General features: G+C 41.4%; 4 protein-coding genes across 5 annotated transcripts; all 4 read right to left on the bottom strand.

The window, feature by feature from the left end:
• Nucleotides 1–561: 561 nt before the first annotated feature.
• Nucleotides 562–5260, bottom strand: LOC130406258 (extracellular calcium-sensing receptor-like). The gene is made up of 6 exons (XM_056611734.1): nt 5112–5260; nt 4695–4986; nt 3742–4536; nt 3401–3628; nt 3205–3328; nt 562–1463 (listed from the first exon to the last, which is right to left on the bottom strand). Exons 1-6 carry the CDS (start codon nt 5243–5245, stop codon nt 562–564), a joined length of 2475 nt encoding a protein of 824 aa, XP_056467709.1. The 5' UTR covers nt 5246–5260.
• Nucleotides 5261–8813: 3553 nt separating this feature from the next.
• LOC130405930 (extracellular calcium-sensing receptor-like) lies at nt 8814–12295 on the bottom strand. The gene is made up of 6 exons (XM_056611254.1): nt 12090–12295; nt 11593–11881; nt 10482–11306; nt 10161–10391; nt 9924–10047; nt 8814–9791 (listed from the first exon to the last, which is right to left on the bottom strand). Exons 1-6 carry the CDS (start codon nt 12293–12295, stop codon nt 8878–8880), a joined length of 2589 nt encoding a protein of 862 aa, XP_056467229.1. The 3' UTR covers nt 8814–8877.
• A 446-nt stretch (nt 12296–12741) lies between these two features.
• On the bottom strand, nt 12742–16421 carry LOC130405939 (extracellular calcium-sensing receptor-like). 2 transcript variants are annotated; one of them, XM_056611267.1, is made up of 7 exons: nt 16252–16400; nt 15723–16011; nt 15128–15630; nt 14815–15088; nt 14436–14663; nt 14020–14143; nt 12742–13652 (listed from the first exon to the last, which is right to left on the bottom strand). In XM_056611267.1, the coding sequence occupies exons 1-7, from the start codon at nt 16386–16388 to the stop codon at nt 12742–12744; spliced, it is 2466 nt and encodes an 821-aa protein (XP_056467242.1). In that variant the 5' UTR covers nt 16389–16400. The 2 variants fall into 2 exon arrangements, with proteins under 2 accessions (XP_056467242.1, XP_056467241.1); XM_056611266.1 differs by having other exon boundaries at nt 14815–15630; nt 16252–16421.
• A 1858-nt stretch (nt 16422–18279) lies between these two features.
• On the bottom strand, nt 18280–21430 carry LOC130405921 (extracellular calcium-sensing receptor-like). Its single transcript, XM_056611235.1, has 6 exons — nt 21225–21430; nt 20825–21113; nt 19967–20719; nt 19662–19889; nt 19336–19459; nt 18280–19181 (listed from the first exon to the last, which is right to left on the bottom strand). Exons 1-6 carry the CDS (start codon nt 21428–21430, stop codon nt 18280–18282), a joined length of 2502 nt encoding a protein of 833 aa, XP_056467210.1.
• Between the last annotated feature and the right edge of the window lie 206 nt (nt 21431–21636).

Raw genomic sequence — 21636 nt, 5'->3', positions numbered from 1 at the left:
GTGAAAGACTTTACTGTAACTCAAAGTTGTGTTGGTGAAATTATGCCCGGACAAGCACAGACGTTTCCATGGTTATTTTATTTCGTTACTGTACCCATGTTTTTCTACAAGGAATCAAGTGCACAAAAAATATGACATCAAGATAATGTAAATTGCATTAATAATTTACACTGATAATATATTCGTTCTTCAATAATAATTTTTGCACATTAGTATCATTGCAAGCATAAAAACACAGTGGCCCATAACTTAATTTTACATTTTACTAGTAACATCATTCATGGCTTGGTGAAAGGAGATTTGTTATGTTGCCATGATTTTTGTATAATTACATAGTTTGCATCATGTGAAATGTGGTCATACTTGAATTACAGTAGTTATTATATATGATATATATTATTTATGTACATCAACTTCAAAGAAAACCACCTTTCCAATGTTGTTGAATACAGTGTGTATGTATAATGCAATGTCATCTATAATGTTCTTGGTGTTATCTGGCCCATCAAATGTTTCTCTGTATTTTCCCTGGTGTAAGCAATATAATGTAGCACTTGGAAACTAACTCTTCTTATCCATCATGTTCTTTTTTGTGTTTCTTTCTGGTTTCAACAATATTATGTAGCATTTTGGGAAAAAAATACAAAATAGTAACCCAAAACTAGAGGCCAGGATGGCAAATATTTCAACAACCACACTGAACTTCCCAGGAGAACTGACATAAGCAGGGATGAAGGTCATCCAGACTGCACAGAATATCAACATACTGAAGGTGATGAATTTGGCCTCATTGAAGTTATCAGGCAGCTTTCTGGCCAGAAAAGCCAGTATGAAACATAACAAAGCTAGGAGTCCTATATACCCCAACACAGCCCAGAACCCTATAGGGGATCCTAATGCACATTCTAGAATGATCTTATCTTTAAAATGTCTTAAATTCTTAAACGGATAAGGAGGGTTGGCTGTTAACCAAACAATACAAATCCCAATTTGTATAAAAGTAAAAGCCAGAACAACAATTCTCTGTCGTCTTGGTCCAAACCATTTCATAAGATTACTACCTGGTAGTGTAGCCTTAAATGCCATCAACACAGCAAGAGTTTTCCCCAGAACACAAGAGATACAGAGGACAAAGGTGATCCCAAACGCTGTGTGGCGAAGCATACAGGACCAGTCTGATGGACGGCCGATGAAGGTCAGAGAACACAGGAAACACAGAGTCAAGGAGAAGAGCAGCAGGAAGCTCAGCTCAGAGTTGTTGGCCTTGACTATTGGAGTATTCCTATGTCTGAAGAAAATGAATGCCACTGTAGCTGTCAAGCAGGCTCCTATCAAGGAAGACAGTGTGAGAATTGATCCCATGATTTCAGTAAATGACAGAAACTCAGTTTCCTTTTTCTCACAATCATCTCTTCTCTCATTGGACCAGAACTCAGGATGACATCGCACACAAGTGATAGAATCTAAAATTCAATAAAATAAGGTATAAATATTAGATTTCATGACAAATTGGAGGAAAGTAGTAACATTGTGTAAAATACAGAACACTCTTATGATTATTAAAGGTTCTGTATATAGAATTAAGTGGCATAAGGATCGGAATTGACAAATGGAATATAATAATCATAGCTAAGTATGTTTAATTAGCGTTTAATCCCATGGAAATAAGAATTGTTGTGTTTTTGCAACCTTAGAATGCACCCTCTATATCTACACTGAGAAAAGGTCATCTTCAATGGAGCCTTCAACTTTGGACCCGAATGTTACTACAGAAGCCCAGAATTGACAAACAATACTGGAGGTTATGGATCTTAAATTGACAATCATACCCTATGTTAATTGTAAGCTTCGACCTATACCTTTGTGGACTAAATTTGCCTAAATACAATTGTTTAATCTATCAACGATTCCCATCACTTAACATTTGGCAGCATGATGCTGTTATATATGAGGAAATCATTTTTGTAGAACCAACTGACACATTACCGCCAAGTACAGGACCCCGTAACCCTTCCCACCACCTTTGTAAAGGGAGGGGTGGATATTCAGTGGGTGGTAATCTGCAACCTCACCGCTAGATGCCAATAGTTCCTACACACTGGACCTTTACAATTTAATCTAAATATGCATTGCTTCCTCTAAAGTGTTCTGGATTTGTGATGAGAATCCATGATAAAACTGGACGGTGGACAGAGCCTTTGCCATCGCCGCAAAGTCAAGTCATTGCCATCGCCGCCCCTACCCTCTGGAACTCCATCCCCCTGGCCATCCGTAACTCTGATTCACTGCAGTCTTTCAAAAGTCAACTCAAAACACATCTCTTCAACATCACTTACAACACCTGACAATTTTTTTTTTAACTCTCTCTCTTTCTCATTGTCCTTTCTTTCTCTGTATTGTTGTTTTGGGAGTATTTGTATGTATGCATGTATGTACCGTACTGTTCATTTGTATCCTTTTTGTTTTGTGTTTTTTGTAAAGCGTCTTTGGGTACCGAGAAAAGCGCTATATAAAACCAATGTATTATTATTATTATTATTAAAAATGAGTGTGAAAAACCTTCACTTTTGAACCATCAAAGCGCAATAAAAAAAATATATGATCCACTCTAATTCACTTGAAAAGAGCTTTTGATGCTATTCTAAACCCCATAGTATGTTGATACTTTGCAAGGTAAGAACCAAGATGTAGGTTATAAACAGCTTCAAAAGCCATTTCACATTGTCCTTCAAAACACTTGTTGTCAACACATATGGTCTGTGGAAACAGAAGAATATAATAGTCATCTCCCACCAGTTTGGCTGTTTGTTTTCAAGCTACTGACCAATGTGAATGCCAATTATGAAATTGTAATCTTATGCATACGTAGATTGTTAGACAATAGATGTTCATAATTGGGATATTTACATTACAGTCATAATGGAAAGATAATCTAACTGTCATGATAAATCACTTGCAGACGATATGTGCCATAGATGAGTAAATAGAAGTGTCTCAAAGCATTATCTTGTTTGATTTACAGCTGCTGGGTAACATAAAGTGCTAGGCTGTTTAATTATTTAGACTGCTTCACTAATTGCTGATCGAGCTACACTGCCTTTATGAAACAGTCCATACATAAAGTTATAAGCCTCCCCTGTCTTTAATCTGCTTTGACACTTCTGTGAAAGGGTTTCCTAATTGAACTAAGAGCACTGCTAGTACCTGTCGTGTTACTGACTTCGCCTTCTGCACACGGTATACAGTCATAGCAGCAGACAGGCTTTCCTTTCTGGAGGACCTTGCGAGTTCCCGAATCACAGGTTCCACTGCAAATGGACACCGGTACCTGCATGTGCAAAACATATTTTATAAAGGGGTCTGAGGCCTGGGTTTATTATTGTGCCAAAACAAGTTGTACCTTTTTTGAGTTATTTGCCCAATTAAACGTCTTGTTATCTAGATTGAGTTGTTTGTCTTCAGGCAGAGAAGCATCATAGAGACCGATAGTAACGAACTCCACACTGCCATCCTTCTTGGGCTGCCAGTTTATGATGTCATACTTTGCAGCTGGGTCTCCATAGTCATTAAAGTAAACCTCCTCTCCCTCTTTGGTTTTAAAATGAATATTTTTGATATTCTGCAAAATCTGAAAATAAATGCTTGATTTATTATAAATCATATATTTCCTTAAGAGATTTTTTTTTTTCAAACAACGTTTACGTTACATTTATATTATATAGCATTATGTGTTTAACTCACCGTAAATGGATCTGGTGATGCAGTGTTGCTACACTTTTGCCCACAGCCAAGAATATTGTGAAGACTGTGGGCTATTGCATACACTCCTTTATATACATTGTTAAAGATAGGCATAAGTGACATGTCATTGAAGCTATTTTCTAATCCTGCGAGATCTTCATAACCCGTACACTCTTTCTGGCTTCCTGCTGTTTCCTTTGTCCGTTTAAAGCTACAATGAAATGCAGTCTCCCAGAACTGTGTGAACAATTTCTCTCCAGAGGAGTTTAGGGGTTTCACATCCAACATGAACTCTCTCAGCCCAGAGACCTCGGCCTTTGGGATGGCAAGACCAACCGAGCCATCAAGGATGTAGTGACCCTCTGTCGTAGCTGTTACAGAATCTGATATCCAGGCCTCAGTGCCTACCCATTGGTAACCTGTGAGGTTGTGGTGGGCAAACTCCTCAATGAGTATTTCCAAATCAGTGTATGACAGGAAGGTGACAATAACCCGAGAAGTGGAACCCTTAATGATGTTGATTATTCTCTGTATCTTTTCTGCTGGATCTGTTCTGAAAAATGAGACTGAGTACTCAAGGCAGATGCCGAGCTGTGTTGCTGTGTCTGTGAATGTGGCCATTCCATTAGTCCCATAGTCATCACTAGATCTGATGGCCCCTACCCAGGTCCAACCAAAGTGCTTGACCATTTGGGCCAGGGCTCTACTCTGGTAGTAGTCACTAGGTATGGTTCTGAGGAAGGATGGATACCGGACTTTGTTGCTAAGACAAGCACATGTTGCAAAGTGGCTAACCTAGGGGATAGAGAGGAACAATATAAAAAAAATATTATTATAGATTACAATTTCACAAAGTGATTATAAAAATCGAATTAAAAATACAAATTTGGAGGCAAATGCTTTTGAAATATTTTCTATGATTAGGCTCGAGATTATTTTATGAAACCCTTTACCAGTGGGATGTAGAAAGGTCCTAAGACGGTGGATATAGCCATGCAGGGGGAAGAGGAGGCCTCTCCAATAATGGCAGGGACAGAGCCACGACAAGGATTATCTGACAAGGAGGCTGTTTCCTCATTAACATCCGTCAAAGCCAGTGCCACTCTCACAGATCGGGCAATTGAACCACATGTATCATACATCATATATCCCAGTGTAATGCCGGGCAGAAGGTCGGTGCTGTTGTTTATCTCTTCAATTGCAAATAGCATCGCCTGGGCATACTGGAACGCTCTGAAATTAAGACTTGAATCAAATGGTTAAGGATCCAAATACGCATTTAGTTCCACCCCATATGACTTTAAATTTGATGTGAACTTTGAATGATGAAGTACAATGTATATGTACAGACATGCAACATTTTTTATTACCTAGTGCACTGCAGTGGTAGGGGTCTGTGCGCGTAGGTCAACTCCACAGTCTTCCACTTGCTCTGGAAGGAGAAGATTCCACCCAAGATGACGTCTCCAGTCTTGAAGAGCTGGGGCTCCTCTGGCTCCCCCATCAGGCTGCACACTCGCTCCTCAGACTTGGCGAAAGACACCACGAGCAAAAGCTGTAGAAGAGCCAAACCCTGCTCTGACCACCTCTGTGTGGAGAGCATTACTAACATGGGTGGCATCACATGCAGCAAAGAACAAAGCATACACAGTAGTGGCCTTTATAGGGAGTTTGATACATGATGTATTGGGAAAATAATCCTAATCTGTATGGTGTGTGTGTGTGTGTGTGTGTGTGTGTGTGTGTGTGTGTGTGTGTGTGTGTGTGTGTGTGTAGGTGTAGGTGTAGGTGTGTGTGTGTGTGTGTGTGTGTGTGTGTGTGTGTGTGTGTGTGTGTGTGTGTGTGTGTGTGTGTGTGTGTGTGTGTGTGTGTGTGTGTGTTAGTTAGTTAGTTAGAAATGTATTGTCCCCTTGGGGAAATAGTTCTCAGTGAAAAGACAGATACACATGACCGTTAACAACAACAACATAAAAAAACAAACAACAAAAAAGTAAATAAAGATAAACAACCACTGACAGGACAAAACCCCCAAATCATCATATTAATAGCAGTAGTTCGAAGGTGGAGAAAAGTGGGTGTTTTGAATTTGCTAAAATAATTTCTGCTTTACTCTGAACTCTCTCTCTGTAGGTGTTTTCCAGACTATTTAAATTAGTACCCAACAGCTTGCTGGCAGTGGTCACTATTTTCCTAAGCCTACTCTTCTGTGCTTCTGCTGCGCTGCCGAACCAGCAGATTATGCAAGACACTCTCCACATAAGCAGTGTAGAACATCTTAGCCATTTTACGGTCTACATCAAATGAAATCAGCTTTTTTTAAAAGTAAAGCCTTTGCTGTCCTTTTTTCTGAATGAGTTCCGTGTATGGCTCCCACTTCAACTTGTGGTCTAAAACCACCCCCAAATACTTATACTCATGGACAGACTGTATGGGCTGCCCTTGGATAATCGTTGAATGAAATGCTTTGTCTCTCCTAAAGTCAATAGCCATCTCTTTAGTCTTTGAGGTGTTTAGGAGGAGATGGGATTGTTCACACCAGTTAAGGAACTCATGCAAACTTAATTAAATGCCTACCAGGGTGAGGGCTGGAGCAGTTATTGGTGTATAGTATAAACAGTAGGGGGGATAGCACACACCCTTGGGGGGAGCCGATATTGGTCATAATTTGATCAGAAAGAGAAGAGCCCACCTTCACCTGTTGGACTCTCTGACTGAGGAAGTCAAGGAGCCAGAGTATCAGGCTTCCATCCAGTTCAAAGTCATCCTGCAGCCTCTGAGCCAGGGTATTAGGGTGGATGGTGTTAAATGCAGATGAGAAATCAAAGAATATAATTTTAATGTGTGTTTTTGGAGCTTCCAGGTGTGTGTAAGCAAGATGTAGCAAGGTTAAAATAGCATCATCAACCCCCCTGCTGGACTGATAAGCAAATTGCAGAGGGTCTAGTAGATGATTGATCCTTGGTAAAATGTATTTTTTTACTATCCGTTCGAAGCATTTCATTACCAATGAAGTTAATGCTATAGGACGGTAGTGGTTGTGCTCAGTCGGTGAAGGAATCTTGGGGATGGGGATAATAGTTGATGTTTTCCATAAAAGTTGAACAATGCACTGATCCAGAGAGGACCGGAAAATATCTGTGAAAACTGGGGACAGTTGTTCAGCACAGAATTTTAACACATTGCCACAGATGTTGTCTGGGCAGGGGCTCTTGCGTGTGTTAACTCTCTTGAACATCGCACACACTTCTGTCTGTGAGATATTGATAGACTGACTGGTTGTTAGATCAGGCTGCTTTTGGTCAGTGTTAGTTCCAATCCATTTTTCAAAACGAGAAAAGAAAACATTTAGATTATTTGCCATATCCTGGCCTTCCCCACCCTTAAGAGCTATGTTGTTTTTCCCCTTCCCCTTATGAGGGGCGCTGGTCATGGCCTTGATTGACTGCCATGCCTGCCTAGAATTACCCAGGGCCATGTTTTGCTCTACTTTTTGTTCATAAGTATTCTTTTCTATCTTAATCTGTCTTTTAATTTCTCTTTGTGTATCTCTCTTAGCAATTTCGTCCTTATGGATATGGACCAGTTTCTTTTTGTTTAAGAGTGATTTTAACTTTCCTGATACCCAGGGTTTATTGTTGGGATACGTTTTAACAGTCTTGGTTGGCAGTACTGAGTCCACACAGAACGTAATGTAATCTGATATCACCTCCACCTGTACATTCAAGTCCGGACATTTAAAACCCTCCCATGAGGTACAGTCAAAGCACCCCTGGAGTGCCATAATGCTGTCTTCATTCCAGATCTTAACAGTCCTTTTCTGGGGCTTTTCCCTCTCCAGAAGCCGTTGGTATACAGGCCGGAGATGTACCACATTGTTGATTGAGGGATCAGCATCGGGGGAGAGAGATTCAAGTTTTTGTGAGAGGTGAAATATTGTCTCTGATGCTTTAGCAATGTTTGCTTGGGGATGAATGTAGACCACTGTGAAAAATAACTGCGGGAACTCACGTGGCAGGTAGAAGGGACGGAGTGACACACAAAAAAAGTATATTCTCCAACAACCATCCATTTCCCTTTAACAAAAATAATCAAACGCATTTGTCTCTTGGTGTGTGTGTGTGTGTGTGTGTGTGTGTGTGTGTGTGTGTGTGTGTGTGTGTGTGTGGGTGGGTGGGTGGGTGGGTGGGTGGGTGGGTGGGTGGGTGGGTGGTGGGTGGGTGGGTGGGTGTGGGTGTGTGGGTGTGTGTGTGTGCATGCACATGCATTCATTTGTGTGAGGTCACGAATGAGCTCTCTTCTTCTTGTATGAGTTGTTGTAGAGAGTATGTAGGGAAGGTTGGCAATCTGCTCCAGTAGTGTCTACATTTGACCTGACCCCATGAATCAGGACAGCCAAGCCGCTAGGGAACAGTGTAGCATAAGGCTGACGTATGTTCATAAGGAACTTATGGGGGTTGTTCTTTACAAGTACTGTTGGCTACTTTTAATTATGACGGCTATGTCAGGGATGATATGATAGTGGTGCAATTGAAACAACTCAAAGCATATAGTATATGTATTTTTACTGGCTGCCGCTAGAATAGTGCTTTTCTAGTTTTTATTTATTTATTGTATTGTAGCCTTTATTTTGGCCAATCTAGCGTGAAAGACTTTACTGTAACTCAAATTTGTGTTGGTGAAATTATGCCCCAACAAGCACAGACGTTTCCATGGTTATTTTATTTCGCTACTTTACCCATGTATTTTTACAAGGAATCAAGTACATGAAAAATATGACATCAAGATAATGTAAATTGTATTAATAATGTACACTGATAATATATCCTTTCTTCAATAATATTTTTTGCACATTACTATCATTGCAAGCATAAAAACACAGTGGCCCATAACTTAATTTTACATTTTACTAGTAACATCATTCATGGCTTGGTGGAGATTCATGGCAACATAACGAAGGAGATTCGTTATGTTGCCATGACTTTTATATATAGTTATATAGTTTGCACTATGTGAAATGTGGTCATACTTTAATTACAGTAGTTATTATATATGATATATATTTATGTACATCAACTTAAAAGAAAACAACATTTCCAATATTGTTGAATACAGTGTGTATATATGATGCAATGTCATCTATAATGTTCTTGGTGTTATCTGGCCCATCAAATGTTTCTTTGTATTTTTCTCTGGTGTAAGCAATATAATGTAGCACTTGGGAAGAAAAATACAAAATAACAACCCATAGCTTGAAGCTAGAATTGCAAATATCTCCACAGCTACAGTGAATTTCCCAGGAGAACTGACATAAGCAGGGATGAAGGTGATCCAGACTGCACAGAATATCACCATGCTGAAGGTGATAAATTTGGCCTCATTGAAGTTATCAGGCAGCTTTCTGGCCAGAAAAGCCAGTATGAAACATAACATAGCTAGGAGCCCTATGTACCCCAACACAGCCCAGAACCCTATAGGGGATCCTAGGGCACATTCTAGTATGATCTTATCCATATAGGTTTCCATATTCTTAATGGGATATGGAGGATTAATTGTTAACCAAAGAATACAAATCAAAACCTGTATGAGAGTGAAAGCCAATACACTGAGTCTCTGCTGAGTTGGACCAAACCATTTCATAACATTACTACCGGGTAATGTAGCCCTGAAGGCCATTAGCACCACTATAGTTTTCCCCAGAACACAAGAGATACAGAGGACAAAGGTGATCCCAAAAGCTGTGTGGCGAAGCATACAGGACCAGTCTGAGGGACGGACGATGAAGGTCAGAGAACACAGGAAACACAGAGTCAAGGAGAAGAGCAGCAGGAAGCTCAGCTCAGAGTTGTTTGCCCTGACTATTGGAGTCAGTCGGTAGTGGTAAAATATCAGTGCTATGGTTATCGACAAACAGGCTCCAAACACAGAAAATGTTACTAATAAAATACCCATGAGTTCTCTGAATGTTAGAAACTCAATAGCTTTCAAATCACAGTTATTTCTCTTCGTGTTGGACTTGTACTCAGGAGGGCATTTGTCACATTTCACTGCATCTGAAAGCATAGATATATTTAAGCTGCACAGTAGAGACAACCTCAGAGACACCAGTACAGTGCTAGCAGGGATTCGGCCCAACAGAAACATGATGAAGGCTAAGGAAAAGGCAAGGAATCCTGCTGTCTCACTTGTGCTGTTGCTGAACTCCCCGTCAGCACAGGGGATGCAATCAAAACAGCAGATAGCTTTTCCCTTGACGAAAGCCCTCCGAGTCCCTGGTAGACAGCTCTCACTGCATATAGATCGGGGAACCTGCACCACAATAACCCAAGATCAGTCATGTTAAAATGGAAAACAATGATTAAAATTCAATGAGACTTATTGATGATGTATCATGTCGTAATTCAATCTAAGAGTTATCCTGCCTGTGTCTGTTGACCAGCCCAGACAGCGCTGACAGCTGGCTTCATTTTAAACTGCTGGCCCTCAGCTTGCGAGGCGTCGTAGTCGCCAATTGTTTCAAATCGGATGTAGCTGGATTCATCCATCTGCCAGTTCACCAGGGCGTAGCGGGCCGCTGGGTCTCCCATGTCATCAAAAGACACAGTCTCACCGATCTTAGTGGTGAAGTTCACCTGCGTCAGGTAATGCAGCACCTGCAGATAAGCATTTGCATCGTTAGTGCTTTAGGATTCTCAACATTAAATTGCACTACAGGAAAATTGTAAACAGTACATAAAGCACACCTGCCATGGTTCTATGTTGCCCCTGTCTGCACATGAGTTGTTCTCAAAGGGACCCTTTGCATCTTGGCAGGTGAGCAACTGGTGCAATGCATGGGCCACAGCATATGTGGCCTTGTAGATATTATTCAGCAGACTAGCATCAGATACATCTGTGAAGCGGGATTCTGTCTCCCGCAGAGACTCCTTCCCGCTGCAGGATGTGACTAAATCCTGGGCCGGAGCTTCGGCCCCAGGAATGAGTGTGCAGCTGAACACATTCTCCCACAGCTCCACCAGCCCCTGGTCATATGGCTGTGTAGATGGCCTGCTATTGACCAGGAACTCCTGTAGTCCAGGGACATGAGCATTGTGTGCAGCAAAACCAACAGCACCCTGCACCACAGCATAGTTCACTGGGGAAGCAATGTAACGGTATGTTATCCAGCCCTCACTGCCCACCCACTGAAGTCCGGTCACATTCTGGAGGTACAGCTCTTTAATGAGGATGTCTAGATCAGTGCCATCAGCAAATGCAACTATAACCTTAGAGGACGACTTTTTGATGATGTCTACCACCTTCAGGAACCACTTCCTTGGGTCAGTTCTGTAAATGGGCAATGAGTACTCGACACATACACCTTCCTTTTTAGCTGCCTTCAGGAAGGTAGCCATTCCACCATTCCCATAGTCGCTGTTTGTTCGGATCGCCCCTACCCAGGTCCAACCGAAGTGCTTCACAAGCTTTGCCAGTGCTTGGCTCTGGTAAAGGTCACTGGGGATAGTTCTGAAGAAGGACTCATATTCTTTTCTGTTGCTAAGGCATGCACAGGTGGCTGAATGACTTATCTGAAACACATATTAGATAGACAAGCCAATTTTCCTCATGAGTATTTTCAACACCATAACAATGCTTATTTCCTCTGGCAAAACACGTTATGAAGCATTCACATATGTTAGTAAGCAAGAAACGTATCTAAGAACAATGTTTAATCAGCCTGAGATGGAGAGAGTGAAGGGGAAGAGGATTTTAAGAGAGGGAGGCAGAAAGAGACACAAAGAGAAAGAGAAATCTCATGATAGATGTTTTACCATTTTAGTACATTCACTTCGAACCCTTGACACACCAACTCACCACAGGTATATGGAAGGCCCCCATGGTGCTCGCTATACCTATAGTGGAGGTGGAGGTGGTTTCTCCAATGACTGCCTGAACGGTTAGCTTCTTGCAGCTGCCTTCCCCTTCCATACCATTCCATCCGTTCATTAAGTTGAGAGAGGCTCTGACAGAGAGAGGGATGCTTGGGCAAGAGTCAAAGATGCTATAGCCCAGTGTTATCCCTGGAAGCAGCTCAGAGCTGTTGTTGATCTCCTCTATAGCAAACATCATGGTGTATGCATATTGTAGTTCACCTGGATCCAGTCTGTGAATCATTTCCAAAACGAATACATGAGATGAGAAATGTTGATTGTGACATTCACTGTTACATTCATGTTACATTCAGGGTTACAAAAATGTACCCCTGGATGATTATTTCTGACATTATTGAATTCATTCTGTAGCAAAAGCAGGGCAATATGTCATCCCGCATAAATCACATTCTATCATATCAATACATCTCATTTTCTTACCCATTACATTGCACGCTTCCCGGGTCAACCTGGAAAGACGGGTTGACACTGACTGGATTCTGATGGAAGGAGAAAATGCCTCCTATGTTGATGTCCCCTTCCTTTGAAAACTGAGAGAGTTCTTTAGTGCCGTATGTTCGACACACGGATTCCTTGCCTCTGACAGCCAGCAGAGAGAGAAGCAGCAGGTTCGCTAACTGCAGCATCGCTAGCTTTTTGTGTATACCTCCTATAGAGGGAGCTGTTCATCAAATCCCTCAAGTCTAAGCGTTTTATATTCTATTCCTTGATTGGCACAACACTTTGGGGAATTAATTTAAACGTCAGTGACTGTCAGTGTTTTCCTCACCGATGATGATGATGACATATGTTGGCATTAGCAGAAGCCATTGATAGGCCTATTCCATTCGCCATGCTCATTTTCCAATTACATAACTGCCGTCAATCAATCTATAGTCCATGGCGATGTCAATAGAGACTTAGGGTATAATTGGTTTGAATTTCATTATAACATTTAGATAAGTCTGGTATACATTTGAAAATATTTGAAACGGCTGTTCATTGTGCACACAGTTAACATCACACTGATATATATATAATCTTTCATTGTTTAATACTGCTAATTCAATCAAGTCTAGTGTTTAATATTGGGTTACAGTGATTTCCGCTGGGTTTTTCCCATCATATTCATTTTGGTATTCCTCTCTGGTTTAAGAAGTAAGATATAAAGTTTTGGAGCAAATATGCAAAAAAGCAATCCAAAGCTTGAGGCCAGAATTGCAAATATCTCCACAGCTACAGTGAACTTCCCAGGAGAACTGACATAAGCAGGGATGAAGGTGATCCAGACTGCACAGAATATCAACATGCTGAAGGTGATGAATTTGGCCTCATTGAAGTTATCAGGCAGCTTTCTAGCCAGAAAAGCCAGTATGAAACATAACAAAGCTAGGAGGCCTATATACCCCAACACAGCCCAGAACCCTATAGGGGATCCTAGGGCACATTCTAGGATGATCTTTTCGCTAGACTGCTCAGTATTTCTGTATGGGAATGGTGGGGCCAGAGTTAACCATAACACACACACCATAACCTGTACTAAGATACAACCAAAAACACTGGTTCTTTGTATTGGCAATGAGCACTGAATAACTGTATTTTTGGGCAGTTTTGCCTTGAAGGCTACCACGACTGCTACAGTCTTTGCCAGGACACAAGACATGCACATTGAAAAGGTGATCCCGAAAGCTGTGTGGCGAAGCATACAGGACCAGTCTGAGGGACTGCCGATAAAGGTCAGAGAACACAGGAAACACAGAGTCAAAGAGAAGAGCAGCAGGAAGCTCAGCTCAGAGTTACTCGCTTTTACCAGAGGTGTGTGTCGAAAGTGGAAGAAGACCACTGACACGATCAAGGTTAAACTTGTTCCAAACAATGATATAGCAGTGAGGAGGGCTCCCATTGTTTCTTCAAAAGACAGGAACTCAACCACCTTGGGGACACACAGGCTGTGGTCTTCATTTGACCAGAATTGCAACAAACACTTGTTGCATTCTGCAGAATCTGAAAGTAAAGCACTAATTTTAGAGTTATTACATTTTACAAATACATTGACTTGCCATGCATTACAGATGCCGATCGTTAACAAGCAGGTAGGGGACAGCCATTTTGCTAAATGATTGCCACAGTCAGGCTGCAAGAATGTAGTTTCAAATACAGATATCAAAAAACTTGAGGGACAGTATCCTTCCCGTTAGTATTAACAGATCCCAGAATCACATTTTGAAAACCTATGGGAAAATATTTAATTATATGAATGTAAAGTACATATTTTGAATATGCATCATACAACACATTCTGATGGGAAAATATTCAATCATATTTGTGTGTTTTGTCGTATGTAAGTCGTCACCTGCCGAGGAAGTCTTACCAGTGGCATTGCTGATCTCTCCGGCAGCGCAGGGAATGCAGGAGAAGCAGCAGACAGGTTTCCCTTTAATCGTAGCCTGCCGGAAACCTTTCAAACAGCTGGCACTGCACACAGACTGAGGCCTCTGCAACATCACCACAACAACACTGCTCAGCCTGGCTTCATATATTTCACATGGATAAAAAGCATTACTGTCATATTATTATACTAATTAGTGCAATTTTAATTGTTCAAACATTTATGCTATGTATAGTATATACTACGATTATTTGCCTAACACTTATATCAACTATTATTTTATTTTTGTATGCACACAAGCACTAAAAAAATGGATTATACAAAGTATTTTTCATGTATTTTTGGAGAACTTGAAAAAACAAGATATAAATTAATAATCTATACAATTAAAGACCTACTTCTCTAGATTCAGCAGCCCATGTGATGTTAATGCCATTCATAGTGAATTGCTTTTTATTTGGTAATGAGGCATCGTAGTTCCCTACTGTAACAAACATTGGCTCGCCTGCTCGGTTCCTCTGCCAGTTCACCAGTTCATACATGGCCGCTGGATCTCCGTTCTGATCAAAATATACCCTTTCCCCTGACTTCAGAGGGAAGTTCACCTCCTTCAGGTATTTCAATACCTAAAAGAACAATTTACATTAAACATTGACATGAAAAAATAATGTGAATGTTAAAAAATGTACAAGTTAAATATATGATGAAATAATATATCTTACTTATGCAGATGCTTATATTAATAGATGTGTCTGTGTTACATCTGTGTCATCTCACCTGCTCTCTCTTTGAATTGTTTGTCCATGTACATGATGGATTGACATTGCCCCCTGTCTTTTCACAGTTTAACATGTTATGAATGGTGTGGGCCACAGCATATACTGCTTTATACACATTGTTAGATATCCGTAACTCTGACACATCAGTGTACGGATTACCGACGTTTTCTAGTTTCTCTGATCCAGAGCACTGCCTGTCACTGGCCTGGTTTTCCAAGTCGCTGTCGAATTTGCAGTCAAACATCGTCTCCCAGAACTCTTTAAGTAGGCTGCTCTGAGAGTCTTGACTCGGGCTCACCCGTAGCAAGAACTCTTTCAACCCTGAAATGTTTGACTTCCTAATGGTGAACCCCAGCGATCCGGTCAGGATGGCGGTGTTTCTCTGGGTGGCCAGGTGGCCGGCCGTGATCCAGGACTCGCTGCCCACCCACTGCAGACCTGTCAGGTTCTGCTTCACCGCTTCTTCAATCAGGATGTCCATCTCTCCCTGAGCAAGGAAGGCCACCAGCACCCTGGCGGTTCCTCGGCGGATCACACTGACCACCCGGGCCACCTTCTCTCTGGTGTCCAGTCTGGAGATGGTTTCTGAATACTCGATGCAGACCCCCTCCAGACGGGCAGCTTCTGCAAAGGCAACCATGCCGTTGTTGCCATAGTCGTTGTCACTCCGGACCGACCCCACCCAGGTCCAACCAAAGTGTTTGACCAGCTTTGCCAGTGCTCGGCTCTGGTAGTAGTCACTCGGTATGGTCCTAAAGAAGGTAGGGTACTTGGTTTTATCACTCAGACAGGCGCATGTCGCAAAATGGCTGATCTAAATAGGAAATGAGAAGGAAAATAATGAGGAAAATAAATGTTTACGATACAATGGTAACAGTTTGATGAATATCAATTATAAACATTTACCACTGGTATCTGGAACGCCCCTAATGTTCTGAGCATGATAATGGTGGAGGAAGATTCAGAGGCTCCTATGACTGTATGAATAGAGGACTTTTCAGAGCAGGTTTTCCCATGCGCTGTGTCATTTCCATTAAGCAGAGCCATCGCCACACGCATAGATGCCATGATGGAGCCACAGCTGTCAAACACTTTGTAGCCCAGTGTGACGTTAGGGAGTAGAGAGCTGCTATTGTTGATTTCCTCAATAGCAAAGATCATTGTTTGTACAAAACGAAACTCTCTGAAATTAATCCTGTAAACCAAGGAAAACCATAACAGAAGTTATAGGACAATAAAAGCATACAGTCAATATTGGACTTCTCAAACGATCTCAGAGCTGCACCACCATGTCTTGAAAAGAGAGCAGAGCATCTATCGCAGTCAGGAAATGTAAAGCAGATTTTATTTTTTAATATTATTTAATTGTATCTAAACTGTTGCTTTAAGAACGCACCTGGAAGAGGATAGACCATATAGTAAGCCCATATAGTACCTGGAACAGGTTAGAGAATTTGGAGTGTCTGTGAAGGAGAGCAGAGGACTGGAGATCTGGCTATGGATGGAGAAGACCCCTCCAATAGTGACGTCTCCTTCCTTAGACAGCAAGCAATGCTCTGGGCTCCTCAGCATCTGACAGAGTGGATCTCCATCTTCTGCCCCAAAGGCTCCTAGGATCCCAAGCAGAAGGAGCAGCATTGTAACGTTGAACAGTATCGCTGTGAACACAGTCCAATCAATGGACACACGCTGCAATCGCATCAAATACAATGTTATGCATGTTTAACACTAAAGCTTTATACACATTTGTGAACGTCGATGACATCCGGTTGGCGAGGGGCCAAAACAGAGCTCAATGACGTCCAATAGTTCCTGCTGTTCCCTTAAAGGAAACGTGGCCACCATTTTCTTTGTTACGCGGCCGCTGCTGTGGAAACAGTTACAACCGTTTCTAATTTACAATTTTTTTAAGCGGAGGCAATCAAATCATATTTTAATCAATCTAATAATTTTTTGTTGCTATATTTTTGTGTCCGATCATTGATTTATTTCGTAAGAAGCTGTGTAATAAGTAGGATAATGTACGGCGCGCCTACATTCTTTTTAAATTGACCCAGAAAGGGTGAATGAAGATACTGCATCCCCCTTCAGGGTTTATTTGTTTAATGATAGCGCTGTAGTGCACCGTCACTGAAGATTTAGTAGAGTTACAGTTGGGGGGAAAGATGCACCGGAAAGGTTTCAGTGAAAGTGTACACATTCTTTGCACTATTATGTTTTATTGTTTATTTTTAGATTAGGCCTAGTACATTTCTTTATCTGTTGTGCACTTTATTGTTTACTTGTCTCTATCTGTTGTGCCTGTGCACTTTAGCTCTTTCACCGTGGGATGGTGAGAAATATATTTTCGATTGCTTTGTATGTTTGTTACATGTGAATAAATTGACGACAAAGCTGACAATGAATTCGACTTTGACTTTTTTTATTCAACCAGACTCCGAATACATAGAGGACAATGTAGTCTTAAGTTCATGTTTACCAAATTGTAAAGCAGTACTGCCTTGACAAGTCTGTGTGCGACTTGGCCATATTAGTGGCCCTTATTGGCTTATTATGATATCTTAGATATCTCAATGGTATGTTTGAACATATTTGTCAGTGCTTTTATTTTCTTTCATTTTGTTTTCGAGTCGGTTGAAATGTGAAGCGTTTGACTGAAGATCATCGAAGATTTTAATAGTTAATGGAGTCTGATTGAGAGACCAGTGATCAGTGATTAATGTTTTATCGTGAAAAGGTATCGGTATCTATATCAAAAATTATCACAAAATATGTAGAATACACATATTCTGTATTACTTAAGGTTTACAGGGGTTACACACACAGAGACACAGAGAAACACACAGATGAACACACAAACACATACACAAACACACACACACACACACACACACACACACACACACACACACACACACACACACACACACACACACACACACACACACACACACACACTGACATTTGTGAATTCATTAATGCTCAAATTGACCATGGTCAGTTATCCCAGTGCATCAATCTATGGCAGGGAGATGGAGAGAGGCTCCCTTCCTCTTGTTTCTGATGTAGAACTTGAAGCAGCTTGATAATTTGATTAATTGTATGTACTCGCATGATCTTTCACTTTTTGGTAGCATCGTCATGGTCGAATGCACTTATTTTGATTCACTTTTGACAAAGTAACGACATTACATTGATATAATGTCATGTTCATGTTTCTGTAAGTTTTTGTGCAACGTAATAACTTAAAACGTTTGTTTCATTGAACTTTAAAAAACATGCCTCTATTTTCTGGACATCTTGGATATAATGATAAATATTTAAATCAACATCTCATACTGTTTCATGTATTTATTATACAATTATTTCAGAATAAAAAAGAAGAATATTCAAAAGCGAGAAGTAAAGATAATTTGAAATAATATTTAATTTAAGATATATAGTCATATCTTTATTGAGGTATTTATTTAACTTTTGCCATCATGTGTTTCTTTGTGTTCAGTTCTGGCTTGAATAAAATAATGAAGCATTTTGGGGCAAATACACATACAAGTAACCCATAACTTGAAGCTAGCATAGCAAATATTTCCACAGCTACAGTGAACTTCCCAGGAGAACTGACATAAGCAGGGATGAAGGTGATCCAGACTGCACAGAATATCAACATGCTGAAGGTGATGAATTTGGCCTCATTGAAGTTATCAGGCAGCTTTCTGGCCAGAAAAGCCAGTATGAAACATAACAAAGCTAGGAGTCCTATATACCCCAAAACAGCCCAGAACCCTATAGGGGATCCAAGGGCACATTCTAGAATGATCTTATCCATATAGATTTCCATATTTTTAAAGGGATAGGGAGGGTTGATTGTTAACCAAAGTATACAAATTACAACCTGTATGAGAGTGAAAGCCAATACACTCAGTCTCTGCTGAGTTGGACCAAACCATTTCATAACATTACTGCTAGGTAGTGTAGCTCTGAAGGCCATCAACACCACTATAGTTTTCCCCAGAACACAAGAGATACAAAGGACAAAGGTGATCCCAAACGCTGTGTGGCGAAGCATACAGGACCAGTCTGAGGGACGGCCGATGAAGGTCAGAGAACACAGGAAACACAGAGTCAAGGAGAAGAGCAGCAGGAAGCTCAGCTCAGAGTTGTTGGCCCTGACTAAAGGCGTGTCCTTATTGATCAAAAACAAGTTTGCCACAATTATAGTTATAAATACCCCAAACAAAGAAAAAAACACCAGTACTATCCCCATTACTTCTGTAAAAGTTAGGAACTCAACGGTTTTCAGAACACATTTATCTCTGTTTTCACTTGACCAGAAATCTTCAGGGCACTTTGTGCAACCGTTAGAATCTGCAATGACAATGTGACTCGTCACGCGGTAGGATTCATCAAAAGAAAACATGTATTATAGACCGTACCATGGCGCACTTCAGTATTATGCATAGGGTTACACAAACAAAGGACGTGTGCTTTACAGGTATTTCATGGTGTGTGATATGCATACCTGTTGTGTTGCTGATTTCACCCTCAGCACAAAGTATACAGTCATAGCAGCACACTGGCTTCCCTTTCTGGAGGACCTTGCGAGTTCCAGGGGGACAGCTTTCACTGCACACTGACACAGGCAACTTTCAAAGACAAGAGGAGGGAGATTTTGAGTCAAAATTATTATTTCTCTGTTGAAATATTAAGGCGAATCTGTGTGGCTAATGGCCACTGTATATTTGCTATTTATTTATTTATTTAGTGTACACCTTTATCACATGCATCCCTGTGTATATTATCCATATATGTAACAATCTAAACAATATATGAACAATATATATCTGCCTCTGTCTTTCCACCAGGCCACATTATGTCCTTGTTCCTGAGGACAAACTTTTCTCCAGGAGGTAATGAGGCGTCGTAGTAGCCGACCGGTTTAAACTCGACCGAGCCATCGGCCCCACGCTGCCAGTTCACCACCTCATACCGGGCCACGGCTGCGCCTGTGCTGTCAAACCACACCTGATCCCCGTTCTTTATGGTGAAATTGACCATCTGTAATGCTTCCACTACCTAGGAGAAGAGAATGGATTGTGTTGATATTTCTTTTTTGTGGGTGAAAATCTATTTGCACATCCAATGTCCTTTACCTGCCAGGGATGCACTTTAATCATCTTGTCGCACCCACTGACGTTTTTGCATTTGAGTAAACGGTGCAGAGAATGAGCCACAGCATAGATGGCCTTGTAGATGTTAGCAGAGTATCTAAGCTCAGGCACATCATCATTGTAATCCTTTGTCTCAATCAGATCAAGGTTGTCTTTACATTGTGTATCCATTACAATTTCACTGTTTGGCTGTGTGCATGGAAAGGCAGATTCCCAGAACCCTTTAATCACAAAATCCGAAAAGCCACTGATATTAGCTTTCTGCACAGCGAAACCAAGGGACCCTCCTAACACACTGAAGCTGGTGGGGGTCACCAGACTGTCAGCAGTGATCCAGGCCTCCACACCAATGAACTGCAAGCCTGTGATATTGTTGACGCTCAGCTGCTCTAAAAGGTTATTCATTTCCACGTGGGCTAAGAAGCCAACAATCACTCTGGCCGTACTCTTGCGAATAACTTCCACCACTTTCTTGAGCTTCTCTGGTTCCGTCCTGTGGAACTTCTCTGTGTACTCCACACATACCCCTTCCTCCCGCGCGGCGGCGAGGAAGATGGCCATGCCGTTGTTGCCATAGTCACTGTCACTGTTGACCGCCCCCACCCAGCTCCAGCCAAAGTGTTTGACCAGCTGGGCCAGAGCCCGGCTCTGGTAGAGGTCGCTGGCGATGGTGCGGAAGAAAGAGGGATATTCTGTCCTACTACTCAAACACTCACACGTGGCAGAGTGACTGATCTGAAGAAGGAGACAAAAGAAAAACGCAAGGAAAGGTTGATTAGTGTGAACGTGGTTTCAGCAGTTCTCGGTAAAGCACAGATTTGAACGGAGGTGCCAACCTACCACGGGTAGTTTGAAAGGTCCGGTGGTGCGTGACAGAACAATAGTCGAGGATGATTCAGACTCTCCAATGATGGCGTGCACAGCAGATTGACCGGAGCAGGCGCTTTCCGAAGTCGTGTCAGCGCCGTTCATGAGGGCCATGGCGGCACGCATTGAGGATAATGTGGAGCCACAGTTATCATAGATACGATATCCAATAGAAACATTGGGAAGAAGATAGTCACTGCTATTTATCTCCTCAATGGCAAAGATCATAGTTTGTGCAAATCGAAACTCTCTCAGATTCAAACTGTAAAATAAATGATTCATAAAGTGCTTGATTATTCTATTAAATCACAATATAACCACATTCATCTGTTTAGAGTCATTTTGCAATTGATACAGGGAAATCATACGATACCTTGAGCATGTAAGCCGTGTGGGTGTGTCTGTAAAGGACAGTAGTGGCTGAGTTATTTTGCTGTGGATAGAAAAGGCTCCTCCAATGGTAACATCTCCTTCTTTGGACAGGAGAGGGGACTCTGGACTGCCCAGTATCTTACATAGGGGTGTCTTACTCTGTGCTTCGATTGCTCGCACCACCCAAAGGATAACTAGCACTAGCATCACTAGTGACAGTTTAAAAGTCATGTGAAAGTGACCACACTTACACATCAAGTCGAGCCAAGTTCAACCTGGACATGTTGGTCTCTATAATGTCAACTTATAACCTTGAAGGTTGCCATGGTCACTTGGCAGCCAATCAGGGAGACCGGTTGGATGAGACAGTCTCAACAGGACGTGGCAGACATTTGAATATCATTGTGATACAA

The sequence above is a fragment of the Gadus chalcogrammus genome, chromosome 16, assembly GCF_026213295.1.
Source record: "Gadus chalcogrammus isolate NIFS_2021 chromosome 16, NIFS_Gcha_1.0, whole genome shotgun sequence".
Taxonomy (NCBI): Eukaryota; Metazoa; Chordata; class Actinopteri; order Gadiformes; family Gadidae; genus Gadus; species Gadus chalcogrammus.
This window is presented reverse-complemented; position numbering and strand designations above follow the sequence as displayed.